This window comes from Glycine soja, chromosome 6 (genome assembly GCF_004193775.1).
Source record: "Glycine soja cultivar W05 chromosome 6, ASM419377v2, whole genome shotgun sequence".
NCBI lineage: Eukaryota > Viridiplantae > Streptophyta > Magnoliopsida > Fabales > Fabaceae > Glycine > Glycine soja.
In genome coordinates this window covers 9,955,154-9,974,881 of record NC_041007.1, presented here as the reverse complement: position 1 = coordinate 9,974,881, position 19,728 = coordinate 9,955,154, and the positions used below count along the sequence as shown (strand labels likewise).

The 19,728-nt window shown below is 33.2% G+C and overlaps 2 protein-coding genes across 6 annotated transcripts; both read right to left on the bottom strand.

The window, feature by feature from the left end:
* Positions 1-82: 82 nt before the first annotated feature.
* LOC114415482 (thioredoxin M-type, chloroplastic-like) lies at positions 83-2,663 on the bottom strand. The gene is made up of 2 exons (XM_028380188.1): positions 2,339-2,663; positions 83-682 (listed from the first exon to the last, which is right to left on the bottom strand). Exons 1-2 carry the CDS (start codon positions 2,562-2,564, stop codon positions 363-365), a joined length of 546 nt encoding a protein of 181 aa, XP_028235989.1. The 5' UTR covers positions 2,565-2,663; the 3' UTR covers positions 83-362.
* A 2,919-nt stretch (positions 2,664-5,582) lies between these two features.
* LOC114415480 (scarecrow-like protein 1) lies at positions 5,583-9,300 on the bottom strand. Of its 5 annotated transcripts, XM_028380183.1 has the most exons (5): positions 9,051-9,300; positions 8,541-8,617; positions 8,404-8,453; positions 7,688-7,759; positions 5,583-7,591 (listed from the first exon to the last, which is right to left on the bottom strand). In XM_028380183.1, the coding sequence occupies exon 5, from the start codon at positions 7,554-7,556 to the stop codon at positions 5,754-5,756; it is 1,803 nt and encodes a 600-aa protein (XP_028235984.1). In that variant the 5' UTR covers positions 7,557-7,591; positions 7,688-7,759; positions 8,404-8,453; positions 8,541-8,617; positions 9,051-9,300; the 3' UTR covers positions 5,583-5,753. The 5 variants fall into 5 exon arrangements, with proteins under 5 accessions (XP_028235984.1, XP_028235983.1, XP_028235982.1 ...); XM_028380182.1 differs by lacking the exon at positions 8,404-8,453; XM_028380181.1 differs by lacking the exons at positions 8,404-8,453; positions 8,541-8,617.
* Positions 9,301-19,728: the final 10,428 nt, after the last annotated feature.

Sequence of the window (19,728 nt, the reverse complement as noted above, 5' to 3'; positions counted from 1 at the left end):
AAGTTTTGGGATACAAAAAGCAACTGGTTGTTGGGGGAATAGTTTGATATTGTCCCAAGCAATGATCAATTTGAAGTTCGTATGCACAAGGAAGTAATCAACATTCAAACATTGAATGAAGTTTGTTTATCCAATGTAACATTTACAAAATTAAAAAAAAGGGTACAAGTATTACTTAAAAGTGTCAAACCACAGAAAGGAAAGTTGGTCCTTAAACTTATAAACAGACTATCTATTGCCATTTAAGGCATGGAAAAGAATTGAAGAGAATGAAATTTGCAATGTCACTGTTGTCACTTCTTCCATTCCACTCCTTCAATTCTTGCACTGTAATGCTTGCAATTGGTTATCATTTTCTCAGTTTATGAATCAACGTATTTTTCCACTGTTGCGGACAGAGTGGATTTGGGAACTGCACCAATTATGCTTTCTTTTTTCTCTCCATTCTTGAAGAACAGAACTGTTGGTATGCTTCTGATGCCGTACTGTGTTGCTATGTTTGGAGAATCATCTGTGTTAAGCTTAAAGCATGCAATTTTTCCAGCATATTCCTTCGCTAGCTCATCGATAGCAGGTGCTATCATCCTGCATGGACCACACCATGGTGCCCAAAACTCTACCAGCACAGGGGTCTCACTTGCAATGACTAGGTTGTTCCAGCTTGAGTCAGTCACCACTTTAACTGCGCAAATTTTGATCAAACATATGTATTAGTATTTCATTAGACAAGACACCACATAGAGAGTTAAGTCACTTAAAGCTTGAGTGTGGTTTAAAACTGCTACCTAAATGCATTCTTATGCCCTATGGAGAAACAAATTCAGAATTCAGTACAAGCAAACTTATACATCAATTTCAAGATGAAATTAGAAAATCAATCTGCTACTTCATTCAAGCAAATACATTGATGCGGAAATGTCTGCATGAAATCAAGCACGGTAATGACATAACTGTTCTTGAAGTTTTTAATTACAATGCCAAGCTAAGTATAAGTCCAGCCACAAAACACATTCTATTGTAGTTTTTGAAACTAGACTATCCAGTTTAATATCTTCAACTTCTTCACCTATTTGCAAGAGACTCTTTTAAAGCGTCTTTTAAGAGGCTAAAATTCATAATGAAGATTTAAACAGGAAAATCATGTCATAAAAAAGGTTATTCAGGTTCCATTTGAATATGCTTCAACAACAACAACAACAACAACAACGCCTTATCCCACTAGGTGGGGTTGGCTACATGGATCAACTTCCGCCATAATGTTTTATCAAGTACCATACTTCTATCCAAACCATTAATTTCGAGATCCTTTTTTATAACCTCTCTTATAGTCTTTTTGGGTCTTCCTCTGCCTCGAATTGTTTGTCTTCTCTCCATCTGGTCTACTCTCCTCACTACAGAGTCTACCGGTCTTCTCTCTACATGCCCAAACCACCTAAGTCTATTTTCCACCATCTTCTCTACAATAGGCGCTACTCCAACCCTCTCTCTAATAGCTTCGTTTCTAATTTTATCCTGTCGAGTCTTACCACACATCCACCGCAACATCCTCATCTCCGCTACACCTACTTTATTCTCATGTTGGCTCTTGACCGCCCAACATTCTGTTCCGTACAAAATCGCCGGTCTTACCGCAGTCCGATAAAACTTTCCCTTTAGCTTGATCGGTACCTTTGCATCACATAACACCCCCGATGTTTTTCTCCATTTCATCCATCCTGCTTGAATGCGATGATTCACATCCCCTTCAATTTCCCCATCATCCTGTATTACAGACCCAAGATATTTAAACCGTGTGACTTGAGGGATAATATGGTCTCCTATTTTCACCTCTGAGTTAGAAACCCTTCTTCTTTTGTTGAACTTACATTCCATATACTCCGATTTGCTTCTGCTTAGGCGAAAGCCATGTGTTTCTAGAGCTCGTCTCCAAGTTTCCAACCTCTCATTCAACTCCTCCCTCGACTCTCCAAGGAGGACTATGTCATCTGCAAAAAGCATGCATCTCGGCGCTATCTCTTGGATTTGTTCCGTGAGGACATCCAGAATTAAGGTAAAAAGGTAGGGGCTATCTCTTGGATTTGAATATGCTTCACAATAAATAATTATAAAAAAAGAAAATAAGAAGGTAAAATGAATTCAATCTCTTCTAAGTAAAAATTACTTTATTCATAAATTAATTTCTAAAAGTTTGTTCATTTTATAAGTTAACTTTACTTTATACGAGTATAAAGTAATTATTGATAAATTTATCTACACATAGCTTTAGTACTAACTAAGAAAAGAAAAGGTAGCAAGCAACCGGGAAAACTAGCAAAATTGTGGATAATTAACTAATTACCTTCATTTACTGCTTCACGAGCATTGCAAACAAAACGGGATTTTCTATAGGCAGCACCGGTGGAGTAAAGATAAGGGTATGACAGTGTTGAGTTTTGCAAGGATTTCTTGAAACCTCTGTGAGTTGGGAAGACAAGTTTATCCCTTGAAGATGGAAAAAATGGAGAAAAGCATTGGGGTGTGGCTGTGCCTACTGTGGTCACTCGCAAACAGTTCTCCAGGGCCATTCTAGCCAGTTATGTTTGTTTGTGTAAATTCTTGTTAAACAAACAACTGCGGAAAATGCACTCCTAGAATTGTGGATAAGCTCATGTATTATTGTGCTGTTTTTTTTTTCAATTTATTTGGTTTGTTTATGCAGTATCTCCGTATGTGGATATTATTATTACAAGATTGTGAGGTTCTAAGAAGGCTCAAATTCATGTGGATGTCATATATGTTTCAAACCCCTCTACTTTTTTATCCAACTAATTAAGTACAAACTGTCCAAAATTCTCAGAACCAGAAACGGAAGAGTGCATTAAGTATTAACTATCCTAAAGGAGAAAAGAAGAAATAAGAAATATTTCTTTACGTATTTTCTTTTACTCTAGAAGATATAAATCTTGATAATTGACTAAATGTTTTTTAATTCTTATTTTCCTTTTGTTAAATACTTTTAGCTTGTCAAGTCTCAACTTCTATATTTCAGTTCACCTACTTTAGTTATTGGATGATAATTATATCATTTTTATGGATTTAAATTATTTACAATTCTCATATCAAGTGGAAGATAAATATCGTGTTTTTTTTAGTTATCGAAATTATTGGAATTACTTATTTACCCATACAAATGCAAATAAAATTGAAAATGAGTCCCGTATTTTTAATATAATTGTTTGAGTCAAACTTCAAGAAAAATAGTTTTGTCTAGAATTGATGTGATTTCACGTCCACGAGATCGTGTGGTTGTCAAAAGAAATGCATGAATGCAAGGTGAGGACTAGTTAGCATTGGAATCAACCAATCCACTCTGACCACTCATGGTTTCGTTCCACTTTGATATTATTAACGAACAATGAGCATCCATAGAGCCATAGCATATAGCATCTTTTGATCATTGTACGTTCGATTAGTATATGTATGTCTCATCTCATGTCTATCAAGAGCTTGAGACTCTACTTATTACCTCTGCTAACTAAATTTTCTTGAAACCTCGGCTCTCTAATGGTGGTTATGGTACAACAAAAAATTGTAACTGAAGAACAATTTTTCTGGATTTGTTCTCTGCAAGTAATAATAATTAAAGGTTAACAAACCCAAGAAGATATATTTTAGAGGTTTAATTAATTATTTAGTCCTTATATTTGTGTCAACTCTTTATTTAAGTCCTTGTACCTAAAAACTATAGGTTTTAGATTCTAGGAGTATTTTTTTATGTTTTAGTTTCTGTTATTAGTTTTTTGACATGTAAAACCGTTATAAAATAAAGACATAAGGATCAAAATGTAAAAATAAATGCTGGTAAAAGAAGGTAGAGTTTTTAGGCATAGGAACTAAAACAAAAAGTTAGCACATGTGATGTAAAGGATCAAATAATTAATTAAACCTATTTTGAACTTGCAGTTCTGTCCTTATGGAAAAGGAATTGATTGGATCTTAAAGCTGTTGTCAGCATGACAGGATAAGCTGGACCAAGAATTTCAGAATTGCTGTCTTGATGAATACAAAAAGCAAATATCTGATGTGTAGAAAAATGTCCATCTGATTCAAATTCTTCAAATGATTGTGACCAGACCACTCAACAAGGCAGCATAATGCTGATGGTCCACTGAACATGTGAATAACCGATTAAGATATAAATAACTAATCAATAATTTGGTGCTCTTGAATCTTAAGAAAGAAAGCTTTTTAATCTAATTCCTGTTTATGAAAAACTCTCTTCCTGGGCAGACAAATTGGTAGTTGAAGGACGTTATCTGTTTAATGGGTGAACACCAATGTCCAAGGCTTTATGTAAAATTGTCGATAGTGGACCAACATGATAACTTCAAAAGGAAGATGATGCAAAATAATTAACTAAGTTAAAAAAATGCTCCGTTAGATTGGTCTAATACCAACATGTCAACTTGCATTATTGGATATTTTTCTTTAAGCAGATTACTTTTTTTTTTTTTTTTTTTATGTGAAACGTCACATTACCATGCCAAGTTGCCACTTGAACAGCAAATTGGTCACAACTAGCCTACGTACAAAATACTTGTTAACTAATAACTATCCTTCCAATCCCTTATGTGCATTCAAACATGGGCAAATATGCATATTATAACTTGAAGAAGGCTCTTCACTGAAATAAAAAATATATACAGACGTTATAAAAAAAATAATAAAATATAAACAGTCATCCGTAATACACAACCGTAATGAATTGATGGGTGCAAAAAGAGGGGAATAAAGAAGGGTAATTTGAGGATTTTCATTTATTATAAAATTAAAAGGAGGTGCTAGATGATATTTATGGGGTGCAGGAAGTAGCACTGGGTGACAGAAAGGGATAATTCAGAAAATAGCAATAACGAAATGCTGTAAGTCTACATACAATATCTGTGGACTGGACCACCAGCCACGTACATCTAAACTTTCTTTAAGCTTTCCCTTTTATTTTCCCATTTCACAATGCTTCTCTTCTCTGTTCACTTCATTTTCACGCACTGAGTGATAGTGATGGTTTTCATATTTATGTTTTCTCTGTTTTTTTTTTTCTTTCAAAAAACCTCATTTTCTTAGCTGAGATAGTGAATTGTTTGTTGGAATTCAATTGGGATAAAATGGTTCAAGAGTTCTCAATGTTGATGCTTGTGTAAAAACTAGAAACTACACTTGTGTGCTTTGTCTTTATTAAATGTTTGTTTTGTTCCCAATAGATCCAATTATATTTCCCTTGACTTGCATTACTACTACATTACCAGTGCACCAAAACACACATCCTCACAGATAAACTGTTGTAGGCTCTAATCTGTATCTATATATACCATCTACAGGAACCTTGTTATGCTTTAGTTGTTTGTTTCCTTGTGTTATTTTGTTTGCTCAGTATATAGCAGAATGTTGGTTTCTAGACACTAGAAGAAGGTTGTTTATATACCAAACTATCATTTGATTTCTTTTATTTTAACAAATTATCAAACTAGAAAATATTCATTAGCTTAAGCATAAGCTTCATTGCTTCTTGCTCCCTTGTCCTCCAGCCACGTTAAGAAAAGCACTTACATAAAATCAAAGTTCGTTATTAGCTTAAGATTGTACGTTAGTATACATGTGGAAAAGCAAGAAAACACCACAATAGGAATATCAGAAGTAATCTACAGACTAAACAAGCATGCAAGCAAACACTAGATTACTAATACTAGAATGAGTCTATCGCCTAACACAATTGATTATCTTGGTAACTTCCATGCTGAAGCAACAATCAAGTTTTTGTCTTCCCAACCAAAGTGAAGCGCTCCCATTTCCTCCTTAATCTTGTACCTGTCGCAATACACCGTCTTAATGAGTTTTCGGATTTCATCGGTGACATTTGTGCTCATTGGGGATGAAGTGAAGCCAGCCATTGTCATCCTTGCTCTCCATTTTCCAGCAACTTCATACCGCTCTATTCTATCCTCGCCCTCACACGCAACAACATTGACAATGTCCCTTGCTAAGCATTGCCTTTCAACATTCATCCTGTCCTGGCTTTCTCTAGGAAGAGTAGCATCAAGTGACTCAAACACAGCAGAGTAGTAATTGTAGGCCTCAACAAATCTAGGTAAGAAGGGGGTGGTGTTTGTGTTCACATCTTGCTCCACAACTGTCACAAGCTTTGGATTCAGGCTCTTCACCAAGCGAAGAAGTTGGTCCCGTTCGTTTACTGTCGAAACACTCTCATCGGGCATGTGATGAAGCTGGAATGCAAAGTTTACCACTAGTGCTTCATCAGGACTGCAGTTGAGCATTGATGGGGTGACAATGGAAGTCCTTGATGCCACTGCTCGAAACTCAAATGGCAAACCAAGTGCCTCTGCCAGTTTTTCTAGTCTTTGTCCTATGTTCCGTAGGCCTCCAACAGATCGCTGCACAGATTCTGGATCATCAACTCCAGTCAACCTAACATGTGGTGGCTTGCTTGACCTTGAAGCAAGTGTTTGGATTAGATTTATGTACTGACTTCCTTGATTGATGTCAAAATCTATTATATGAATCTTCATGTCATCTTTCACTGCTTCTGTAATTGCATTGTTAGCAGCAATGAATCCAAATTTGAAACATGGGCAAACCTCAAACAGTATCTGCATAGCTGCTAGACGATCTGAAGTTGGAGGCTCCTTGCATCTCAGAGCTTTGTAAATACTTTTTCCGGATTCGGCCAGGCGAGCTGCAAGTCCCTCAACCATATAGGCTGCAATTCTTTGAGAAGGCTCTCCCTGAATTGAGACCATCTGCCGGAGATTGTTTATCATAGATGATCCTTCCACTTCATTTCCTTCAGAAAGTGCAATAGCACATTCATAAAGCAACTTCTTGGGGGTCTGAGAAGTTTGTGATATTTCTTTGGTGCTGCTGATGCTGCTGGTATTGGAATCTGAAGAAGAGGACTCCTTTGGTGAACCATGGAGCAGCATATTATGCATTGAATCAGCCCACTCAGCAATGTCAGGATCAATTTCCATGCTTTGTGCAGCCTCAAATATGTCTTCCTCTTCCTCCTCCTCCTCCTCTTCATCCTCCCCAGCATCACTATCATCAAGCAATGCCCTCTCCAGTGCTTTTAGTCTTAATCTCATTAGACCTTCATCGTCGCGTGAATCCAGGCTTCCGTTCTCCATCAAATCTGATCCTGAGTTTGACTGGTAAGCATCATGATGCCTTGTAGACATGAAAGAAGAATCAGACGGGTTATTGGCAACCATAGAAGCTCCTGAACTGGCTCTGAGCTGGTAAGAAGAGGCTACATCAGGGTGAATTGAACTTCCAGAGATGCTGGAACTAGATGGTTCTATCAGTTCTTCTGTTTGTGAGTCATGGAAGTACTTCTCATAACCCTCGCCGGAGTAAGCATCGGTCATGTACATGCTCCTATGCTTATCAGGATCAAAAATTTGGGAGGACAGGCCTGGTCTAACATCAGTTCCCTTCAGTGAGAAGAGCTTAGCATTTTCATATGATGTAGGAGCTAGATCAGCAGACCTAACTAATGACATGATTCGCCTGTTATTTGCTTCACGTGAATTTTTGGCTGTATAAAAAACATGACTTATTAGCAAGATAAAATGCTTAAAACTACAATAAATTAAAACTGTTGAGGTTTATAACTTTTTTTTTTCTTTCTCACCTTGAGAAATAGTAAACCAGGCAGAGTCTCTCAGTGATGTAATCTTGTTGAATCTTCTAGGATGACTGTGTCCTGATGGGAGAAAAAAAAGGAGAAGAAAATAAACTTCGATGAACTTTTCAGGTAGAATTATTAATCTATGACTCTGATGAAAAATATATACTAGATACACTTATGAGTTTTGTGGCCTCAGTTAACAGATAAACATAGTCAAACCATCATAAATCAGCTCCTTGATAATTCACTATTTTCTAATTGACAAAATTGTTTGCCTGAAAAAGGTAATGGTCCAGATTATGCACATCTCTCACATAATTTGTGCAAGTATCTTTTCCCATCTATAAAATTGAACTAATCATAATCAGTGGAAAGAGAATTTAGTTCTATTTGATTCTTAGACGAGCCACCGTGGTTGAAATTGTTCAAGTACCGAATATGATCCCATCTCACTTGACCAACCACCAGAATGAATTTCAAACTTTTTTCTTAAAAGTAAAAGTTAGTTATTGGATTCAGTCAAACATGAGTTGACCTGGCAGTTAAAATTCCACCTTACCATAGCAAAGACCAATACCTGACATAGTGGCCTCTGCTGTAATCGGAAAAGTAAAAAAAATCCAATCGACATAACAAATGCACTCTTGAAATCAAATTAAATGCTCCCGAAAAAAAAATTGATTTATGATTCTTCAGACATTCAACTTAAATGTTTAAACCTTATTTGCAAAACGAGAAAATGAAGAACTCTTGTAGCCAGAAATTACATCTGCAAATACTAAATAAGATGTTATTAAGAGACTTGTGAAACAACTAGGTTCCAATTCAGTTTGATTTCTTGGATAAAAGTGACAACCATGCGCAGAACCCTTTCGATAGCACCTATATCTTTATTTGTCTTTAGCTGGCAGAATCTCCGGGCAGCAAAATCCACTATGAAAGGAAACAACAAATTTTTTAAGAAAAAAGAAAACAATACTCCCTGCCAATAACCAGTTCTTGTTTGAAATTGCAGCCCAATATACGAGTAGATAGATCAAGTGTGATAGTAACAAGAAAGGCTAAACAAAACCCTTTAGGAGAGACATATAGAAGGAATAATTAAAAATTCCTTAGAAGATTGAATTTCAACAAACATGGTTTAAGAAGAGGAACTAAACCCCTCTTCTACATTTTTTACAATCACATGCATGCATCATGCTATAACATGTATCATCTGCTGCTGATTGACAATCAGTTCACTAGGACTGCAACAGATAGTATACCTTATATCAGAAGGAGGAATCCAAGTTGCAGTATTTAAAACATATCATCTAGATTATGTAGATAGTAACTAAAGATCAATCACCACAGAGAAGAAGTGTACCTGTGAAATTAGAAACCAAGAAGCAGTCTTCCTATCCTGCCATTTTGTACACAGACGGATGAATATGAATCTCAGAATTTGTATTTAGAGGGAGAAGAAAAGGTTAGCATAGGTCTTTGACTAGTGCCATAGAGATATAGCCAAACCAAATAGAAATAACACAACTTGGTTGGTTTCTAAATAAAAAAAAGTTTGTTGGATTAGGAGTTCAGGTTGATAGAAACCCAACAAATAAGACAAAAGCCAATGTTAACAAGAGGGAGCTTTGGAAACTTATATACACAGTTAAGTAACTGTATAGAAATGAAGAAAACAACCCTTTGAATTTCATAATGATTGGACCAAAAAATGGAAGCCAGTTAAGAGGAATTCTGCAACTTAAAAAACAGTGGAAGGAAATTACACTCCATATTTCTTGAAGGATACGTTTAAATTATATTACGAATTATTTTAATTTAAAAATATATATATTCTCTGTTGAAAGATAAAAGCAATTAAAACGACTTTCTTAGGAGCATTTTTCTTTCTTTATTTAGTACTTTTTAGTGCCATTCGTTGTTCATCTCTCTGATTAATTTGAACTTTACAAAAGGAAATAAAGTTTAAGATGTACTGTTTGGGACTTTCTCTAAACTTTTTATTTTATTATCCAAAGTTATAGTATAGATAATAAGAAGAAAATTAGTCATATTTATTCACACTAATAAATTAAGACAAGAAGTTAATTATCTTAACTGGCCTGGATCCTCTTCGGACACTACACCTGTTACTATACCTTGTAACTAGGAGAGAGACAGACGTAGGAACTAGGTGGACTTTATTTTTGAGTAATGATTCATTAACACATGCTATAGTGCAAATATCTTATTAATACTTCTAATTTTTTCTGTCTTTCTTTTTTTTATTGCATCATACTACTATTTATCACATCTATGTTTCTATTTCTTCTCTTACTTTCTCTCTTTAGGTATATATGAGCACTAAATGATTTTTGTTCATTTTAAGGGGTAGTAGGTCTTATCTAAATCCTGTGAGTCTTTCTTCTTGCTGCAAGTACGCGTGTCTTTCTTTCCTGTTGCAAGTACAAGTGCTAGGCAAAGACCAAAGAGTTTCCTAACAAGTATCTTAATAATATTTGTTAGAAAAATAAATAACATACTTTATACTTTATTAAATATTTTAATGTATTTAAAAAATAATTAAGTTTTATTTTTTATTATACTAAATATTTTTATTTCTTGATTCTTTAACAATTCTCTTTATTAACAGGAGTTTGGTTTGTAATTTACTTTGAAAAAAAAAACCTTCTGGAATTCGCAAGTGGTAAGCAAAGTGGAAAACTCATCAAAGATTTGGTTGCATTTACCACATTATTGTGTCTACCTTTACCCCTACGTTTCTTTCATTCTATATATTTCTGTTTTCATGCTTATACTGACTTCAAATGCTGTACGTACATTTTTATAATGATAAATGTAAACAATGGTGCAAATGGCAATTGAAATTCCTACTCTGTCCTTCCTGCATCTAATTCATCCTTCACGCGACATTGAAAACCCCTATGATTTGTTGACAATTGTTGTGGCAAATTGGTCTTTTCGTACAAAAATGTTGGGACTTGCTTGAGACACGGTCAATTTGCGCATGTATGTGAGAGTTGATTTTTACTGTGGATGTTGACGTAGGATCTCACGTCATGTAACGTCACTGTTCTTTTTGTAGGCGTGGAATATGATGGAATAGGAATGTTGCAACTATCTATATTATAATAATAGCCAAATAAAATAAAATTAGAAGGGTTTTGTACTCGTTGATAAAGTCAAAGTTTCGCAGGGTCGCGTCTTCTTTCCGTAGTTTGGACTTTACTTGCTGCATATAACTAGAGTTTGCAGCCAGGATCTAGATTCAATTTTGGCAAGATACATTTTTGATTGAGGTGAAGAGTTTTTTTTGTACAGAATAAAACTAGATGAATTGGATCCCATAGCTCATCAGAAGTTTAAACATACCTTATATTTATTTATTTCTTATACTATTCTCTTAATTATTTTAAAAAGTATTACTCTAGAAGTTAAAAAAGTACATTATGTGTTTGGTTTGAAAAATTGATACTGTGTAAAGTTGAATTAAAAGTGAAGAAATTTTTGTGTTTTAACTAAGTTTTACTACTATTTTTTTTATAAAATCAAAATATTAGTCATTTCACTCTAAAATTAATTTAAATTAAAATCAATTTCACAAAGGCTCATTACATACACACTTGCTCTTTTTATAATAGAGGGAACGAAGGATGAAACAACATTTCAACAACGGTGAAAGTAATATGTTCCTTGAGTATGATAAGTAGCTTAAAGACGTATAAAACCCTCCTTATTTATATAATTATATTTTAGTTGCGTTGTGGTATGTTATAGAAATGTTTAATTATCTGTTCAGTCATCAAATGAAATTTATATTTTTTAATCTCTTAAATTTGAGATTATTCTTTCAGTCTTTTTTTTAAAATAAAAATTTATATTTTTTAGTCTCTTAAATTATAACGGACGGGCTAAAAGAATTTTTGAAGTTTGGGATTAAAAATTTTATTTTTATTTGAAGGAAAAAAACATATCCCATAATTTGACATACTAAAACAATAATTAGTCCTTATAAAAATATATAACTTTATGATGTAATAAGATTCTTTTTAGCAGAATGCATTCAATATAGTCAAAACTTGGTTGGTTTTATCAAGAGACAAATAAATCAAGTGGCTCGTTATTTAGTTAATTAAGGCGTCGAGATTTAATGTTAAAACATTAATTTTTATGGGGCGGTTGTGATTTTCCTTTTTCAAATGATTTAGTTATTATTAAATTCTTAAACATATATTTTAATCAAAAACTATTTTTTAGAAATAAACGAAATAGATGTATTGTAGACTTGTACTTTAATGGTGGAGGAAAGTGTATGTAGTAGTTTCGTAACCTCTTGTATGAAACGAATCAAATGAGTCATCAATCAGAAGTTAATAATTATTAACGAGAATCATTATACAGTTGAAATTGCACAATGCCTCCAACGAGTAATGTCCACTACTTTTACTTTTTAATAATATGAAGTCCTAATCGTCTGGCCCCATCTTATCCAAATAAACAAAATCAGGGGGATTGGATTGCGAGATAAGCAAATAATCATAACTTACTAAATATATAAAGGTATTCATTATTTTTGTCTCTCGATCATTATTATACTCGTTGCTTATATCCTTCAATTTTACTTTATTAGATTTCATTACACAAGAGTTCTATTTAATTTTTTCTTTCGATTGATCTATAAACAGATACATAGTTGTTAATGTGATGTGTTTGAGTAGAGAGTTGCTAATTCATTGAAATTTCCTTCAATAATGTATTTATTATTTTTAAGTTTTTTGTGTATATTTCCATTTTAAAAAAATGCGGCGGTCATAGAGAATTTTAGCTTAGTATTCAGCATCAGCAGCAATATTGATAACAACGTAACCTTTTTCAAAACCTTAGTCTTGTTCAAAATTTAAGATTTGGGTTGTACCAAACCAACCACATTTGAACTTTAAAATCAGCATTTACATTGTTGTTTAAATAAAAGTCATCTCGACAAAGAAAGAAAGCACATGGAAATTAGGTTGCCTCTGACCACGAAACGCTGTATATTTTGCAGACACTATGTTTCTAAAGTGAGCCAGTGGCAATGATAAGCACTGATCCGAATTATACGCATTTTTTTTTATATAATTTTTTGGTCATGAAAGTCAAAAGTGAACGCGTTGAAGTCTGATGAAGCTAACGTAAAATTAAAGAACACGATGGATACAAAAAATAGGCAAAACCCCCTTTTTGGATTCACTGTTTTCCTATTTTCTTCCAGCCCCCTCCCTATTTTCATAGGCCACTGATAGTGGGCTTCCTAATCCACTTCACCAGGTTGATGGGCTATTTTCATAGGCCACTGATAGTGGGCTTCCTAATCCACTTCACCCAATTGATGGGCTATTTTCATAGGCCACTGATGGTGGGCTCCCTTTTTCCTTCTAGAATGTTCATTCAGAATGTAAAATTACATTCTGAAATACACTCCCTTATCGGCTTCCTTCCGAAGATTAAAAAATATTACAGCAGGAAGTAACATGGGAGTGCAGAAAGCAGTAGCCCATCTGATGATACGGTAAAACCATTAAAGCCCAAGAGGAAGATTTGGAAGCCCTTATGGACCGAGGACTAGTATTGAATTGGGTTTATTTCTTATTAGAGAAACAGAATGGAGAATAACAATCAATCATCAAATAACCAACTCAAGGTAGCAATGATATTTCAGAATGAAAATAAAGCAATTTTAAAGATAAGTGTAAAAAAGGCTAAGTTGAAGTACGTAAAGCACTCTAATAAAGAAAATGCCCTTACTCTAGTACTTGAAATATGATGAATTCCTCTTCTAAGATACATCACCCTAATAGATCAATTGTGTATAGTGAAAGACCCTTGAACCAATGGACACAAATGTTCCAAAAAGACTAAAATCATTTTTTTTGTGGAAAAAAAGCAAATCTGTTTTTTTTTACATAATTAATTTTATGTTATTTGTTTTTACTCTCTATATATAACAATCTTAATGGAGCATAAGATATTATAGTTTCAGTAGAAGGTACCTTTTGAGGTTGAGCCTTAATTATATATAGTGTATATGAACTTCTACCCAAAGGAAATGTATAAAGACTTGATGATCTACATCGACCCCCTTCAATCCGGCCTTAGAATACAAGACACGATATGTATAGTATAGGTGTTCTTGTTTTAGTTCTACGTGTGTTATAATGAGATGATTAACACACTAATTGAATAGAAAATTATAGTAGAAGCTATCCTAGAGGTGTAACAACTCCTACAGAGAATAACTTTGTCCAAAAATCTTCTGAGATACACTCCTCTCGATCGCCACTCCTTTACTACAGGCTATTTTCTATACAAATATTACATAATAATTACTGACATAGAATTTAATAACTGCCCACAATTAGACTAGACATACACTAACTACTTCTAAAAATACACACATCAAACATAAAATACACATAACTAAACTTGATCGCTGTGTACAATCATATTACACATAAAATAATTGCTCATATAAATCTGTCACAAGACAGATTCTATCTCCTACACCTCTTTTTGTAATAAATCTTTCAAATGGAAAGTTTCTTGAGGCTCATATTTGCCACCAGATCTTTGGGTCATTTGAATTTGAGTTCTATACCATCCCCACAAGCAATAGCCTTGTCCTTAAGGCAAAAAGTAGAAAATTGGTTTTGTAGTGAAGAGTTTTCTTCCCATTTAATTTGCACCATCAGCTGAAAAATCTTCCAGAATTCATTTTTTTGTTGATTAATTGTAATCATATATATTATCATTGTGGGCTATAATATAGGAAAAAGTATATTAGCATTGCATAACCAGGATTTTTTTCACAAAAGCTTTTTGTTGTTTTAGGAGAAATTTGTTAGGAAAAACATTTGTTTATATTTTAAAAAGATATTAAAAAAGTGTTTTCAAATAAGATATATTAACTTAAACACGTACTATGTCTTTGTCTTTCGGATTAAATTTAGGGTGTCCAGATAATATTTTGGCTCAAACAGTTTTTTTTTTCCTAGTCCTGGATTTTTTATTACACCTCTAACATCTGTAACTTTGCCCAGCTAATCTAAGCTAAAATCCTTGCGATTATGTATGGCCAAAACATGCGATCATTAATTTTAAATGAGAAAACTAAAATTCAATCGATGCTGCTTTGGAACAGGATACATCTTTATCATTAATTAATAAAATCAAACCACAAACTCTTCATCAGATTTATCCAAAAGATTATAGATACGGATTTAAAAGTAATCTACATAAAATTCAAATTATAAGGATAGAAATCGGATGTCTGCCGCCAAATTAAAAACGTACACGACTACAGCCCTGCCACCATAGAAAAAAAAAACAAAAGGAGCAGCCAAAGCATGACCAATGAAGGGAATGATAATAAAAGAGAATAGTATTGATGTTTATTTGACGTTTATTTTTTCTTTTTATTTCTCCTTTCTTATCATTTCATTTCATATTCTATTCTATTTATATTTTTTTTCCTCTTTCTCTCTCGTGGTGTCTGTTAGCGTACACGTGTTATAATGAAGGGAAAGCTCCGCCAACGAATCACTGTAACTTTTTCTAAAAAATCATTAGTTCACTTTATAATATCATGAAAACATTGTTAGAATAAAGTCTATGCAGGTATTATTATGATTTATACTCTTCGTTTCCTCTTCAATTTTGGCACTTAAAAAAAAAGCCTGCTGTTTTTTAAAATATCGTTTTCGTGGTTGGGAAGCCAATAAAAGTATAGGTCAAAATTTTGTTATGAAATTAACATGAAATAGTGACAGGCAGCTATTAATAAATATTGCAAGGATCTTACAATTAAAAACAAATTCTTTAAACAACTACACTTTCTTGATTTGACAGAAAATAGGTAAATCTCACACTATTTAAAAACCTATGCTGCTTTTACATATGATTCTGTTGCACTACACAGACTTCTCCCATTTAATTTGTTAACACTCATCACCGGTCCTTAATTTCTCCATCTGCGCCAATTTACCGAAAATGATTAGACAGACACATGACTCGGCAGAAGCAATCAATGTGAGATCAGCGGCATCAGTTGGCGTGGAAAATAGAAAGTGGGAGGTTGATTAAGTAGTATATGTATGCATACATCTAATATTTATCACTATCTCAAGGACAGTTTGTATAGATTAATGATGTTAGTATGGAACCATGTTTTAATTTGCGTTCCTTAATGGGTTCTAAGTACCGGTAGGTAAGATGTCATTTTATGTATTAATATACAATAATAACCTGATACTAACTATTTTAAAGTTATATTATTGATATAATAGTTTTTACAATACTATTTTTTTATTACATCATCTATCTTTTAGATATCACACATATTTTTTTTTACAAGAAATAATCTTGCTTGATCTAAGTAGAATTACTTACTATTGACGTATTTAACACAATTGTATCAAAAATTTAAATCTAAAATAATTTGTTAAGTTGAAATAACTCCCTATATCAATTGATTTATTTATGTTCTTAATGATTTATTTATCTTACATTTTTTATCTTTTACCTCTGATATTTTTTTTAAAAAAATAGCAGTACAATTTAATTGTACAAATTAAAATAATTTTGCAATATGGCAAATTGACAACAAGAAAAGGCATTAAGCATGCCTGGTGTACATAACTAGTCACATGATCTGTTTTTAGTAACCAATTAACCAACACTAAAAAATGGTTTAATTAAAGTGGTATCCTTAGTTAAACATAATGACGGCAAATAGTACAAATGTTCACCGACTTTCATTTGAGCATCCCATCACGTTTTAAAGGACAGGGCCACATAATTTGGATTAGGTTCCAAACAGAGAACAGATAACTAAAAGAAGAAAAAAATCTTCGCTAGTTTTATATAACCTCTTTTATAGTTAAAGAAAGAGATAGTTATAAAAGAGATAGAATAGAATTGCAAGATAAGATGTATGATATATTGCACAAAGAAATATTATGAAAAATATGAGTAAAAATAACATAGCTTTAATTAAAACGTGCTAAACTACAATTAAATGGGTTTATTTTTTTGGCAGGTTGTTCTAATTAACACAATATAGAAAAGGAGCGGCATAACCTTTGTGCTGAATTTTAATTGGTGTGGGTTTTGTTTATGGGCTTTCTAGTTGGTAATGAAAGCCCACATTCTTGAAGTTGCACACATGTTGTGTGAGGAAATTGACTAAAGGCATGTTGGACTAAACATTGGTTCATAATTAGTAGAAGGAATTTAAGCGTTGATAAAGTAAAACCGGACAACGAACAGAACAGGGCAGCTGTGTGTAGTTAGGTGAAGTGTCATTTTCTGGAGCCACTAACTATACCACTTTGGAGATATATCACAAGCGCAGAATGGGGATGTCGCTTTTGGCTGAAACTACGACACAAGAAACAAACAAACAAACAAAGCCACTAATTTGCCAACGAACCGTACCTCAGTGGGCCTATAATATAATCAAATAAATATTGCACACTCAATAATTATAATAATATATACTATACTAGTTAATTAGAATTCAGACTAGATTAATTTGTATATATTGTATGTATGCCTACGAGTGCAAGAAACTGAAGTCCATCACACAAATACATTCTTATGGGTTACTTCACCCTTGACGGATTAATTACACGTCAAAGTGTTATGTGAACCTGTTGAATTACCATCTATGACTGCAGGAATAAATTAGACTCACCCAACTATTTTTCATGCAATCCCTACCAGATAAGCATGTACAAAATATCTCGATATATAAAAAAAAGGGGAAATATGAATTTTTTTTTATTGGGCCGGATTTCATGTATCTTCTATGAGATAATCTTATTCAAGAAGTAGAATGAGATTATTATACTGAAGACTTACATTTTAGATTAATGATTAAATTAAAATAATTTTGTATCAATTTATTTATGCCTTTAATGGTGAAAAATATGATTAGAGATTGTTAGAAGATTGGTATAGTTAAGAATTTGATTTGATTTATTTCTGTATTTTATTCCATGTTATTTTTTCTCACTCTTCCTTCTTCAGTTTGTGAAAAGTCCAATGGGAGGAGTGTTGAACTTAGGAATACTATTTTGCAACATTTGAATTAAATGAAGCTAGCGTGGTTGTAACAGAATATATTTATTGAGAATGACAAAAAGGGTAGGCTAAGGAGAGTCAGGGTGAGCAAGCTGCACAAAAATGTGTCTATATATATATATATATATATATAGAGAGAGAGAGAGAGAGAGAGAGAGAGAGAGGTATATATGTACTATCTACGCGTACAAAAAAGAGTGGGATGGGAATAGTCAAAGTAGTTTGTTGAGGATTTTCATGAGGGACTGTTGATGTCAACTTAAATACGGTGTGGGTTATGATGATGAAAATGGTGGGTTGCTTAGGTTACGTGGGAAAGGTGAGTGAGAGGGAAAAAGGTGTATGTTATGGTTTTCATATAAAGACAGTTGAAGGAAATGGATGTTTCCCTGTGCAAGTTTGCATTCACTCTTTGAAAGCTATTTCAAACCCTTCTATTCGTGCTTCCCCCACACACTCATGGAAAAAAGAGATAGAATGGAGTACTAGTACCATCATTTTAACGGTCTATTTCTCTGTTGTTGTGGAACATACACATATTTTGCTTTGAATCAAGCAACAATTAAGATATATAATATAATATATTGATAAAACAATTCATGACAGGTACACAACAATGTTGTTACCTCAATTCTTATGATTCCTTTAACAAACAACTTCTCTGAAATATGACCTCGGGCACAACCGCACAAAGTTACTTTTACAACACGATCGATAGTACGTTCTACCTTATTAACACGACATTTACAACATTCAACCATAAAGTTTATTTGATTGAATGCTTGTCGGATTATTCTAGTTGTGTTATAAAGTTGTAGGTTATAACTAATACCTAGCATAGCAATATTGTACGATATAACAATCAACTTTTGCAGTGTAAATTAATTGGAATGAAGCCAATTCTCAAAGTTGGCTCCCCTTGTTTTGAAGTTGATAATTTGATATATACGGCTGATGCCAGCTAACAGATATATACTATATCTGTTAAATCATCACTACGATATGAAATAAATATACAAAACAGGAGTAAGGTATTAATTAAGGTTATTTTGGGTATCTAAGCTTTGTCTTGTTATCTTTAATTAATTAACCCCGCCCCTTTTTTTGGTTGTTTAAGATTGCATTTCATCCATCATAGTTAACCCTTCAAGGGTTCTGTTGCAGTCATTTTCAAATTTGAGAGACTACCTCAACTTAAATATTGCAAGTTTCTTCTTTATTGAAACTTTGCTTAGCTATGTAATAGTCCATAACCCATTAATTTAGACGGGTCATCTTTACATGTGCAATTAGTTTGATAATTATCTTGGTGGGCAGCCAAAATATGACTATATTTAAGACTCCTCCAACGAAAAATAACAATAACAAATTATATATTTATGATTTATTGCATGCACCAATAAAATGTTTGAATTGAAGAGTCTTCAGGTGGTATGCAAGAATGCTATTGGGTCAATTTTTTTTTATTTTTTTTGCTTTGACACAGTATGATCTTCATGAAAAGTTGCGTACAAATGTAAGGCTACAAAAAGGATTAATTTATGATTATGAATTAAGTTGGTAGGATTAATACATTATGACTGGACTTAGTCTTACCTGTGACCGCGGGGATAAGCTATTACACCAGTTAGTTATGTGCAGCATTTCAATTCTTAATAATGACAGAGGAAGACCAAAATCTTTTCTAAGACTTTTCTAGAAAATAATTGCTTCTAGCTAGGATTTTTATTGTGTAAAAAAAAAAGAGCTAGGATTTCTGTTCAATATTAATTTGCCCTTTACAGTTACCATGTTTATTCGTCAAAATCAGTTGTTTCCATACCAAACAGGTCCAAGAATAGTTTTATTTTTATTTTTATCGTGGATGAACATTATATCATTTTTGCATTTACACTTTTTGAATACCTTTCTATAAATCATTC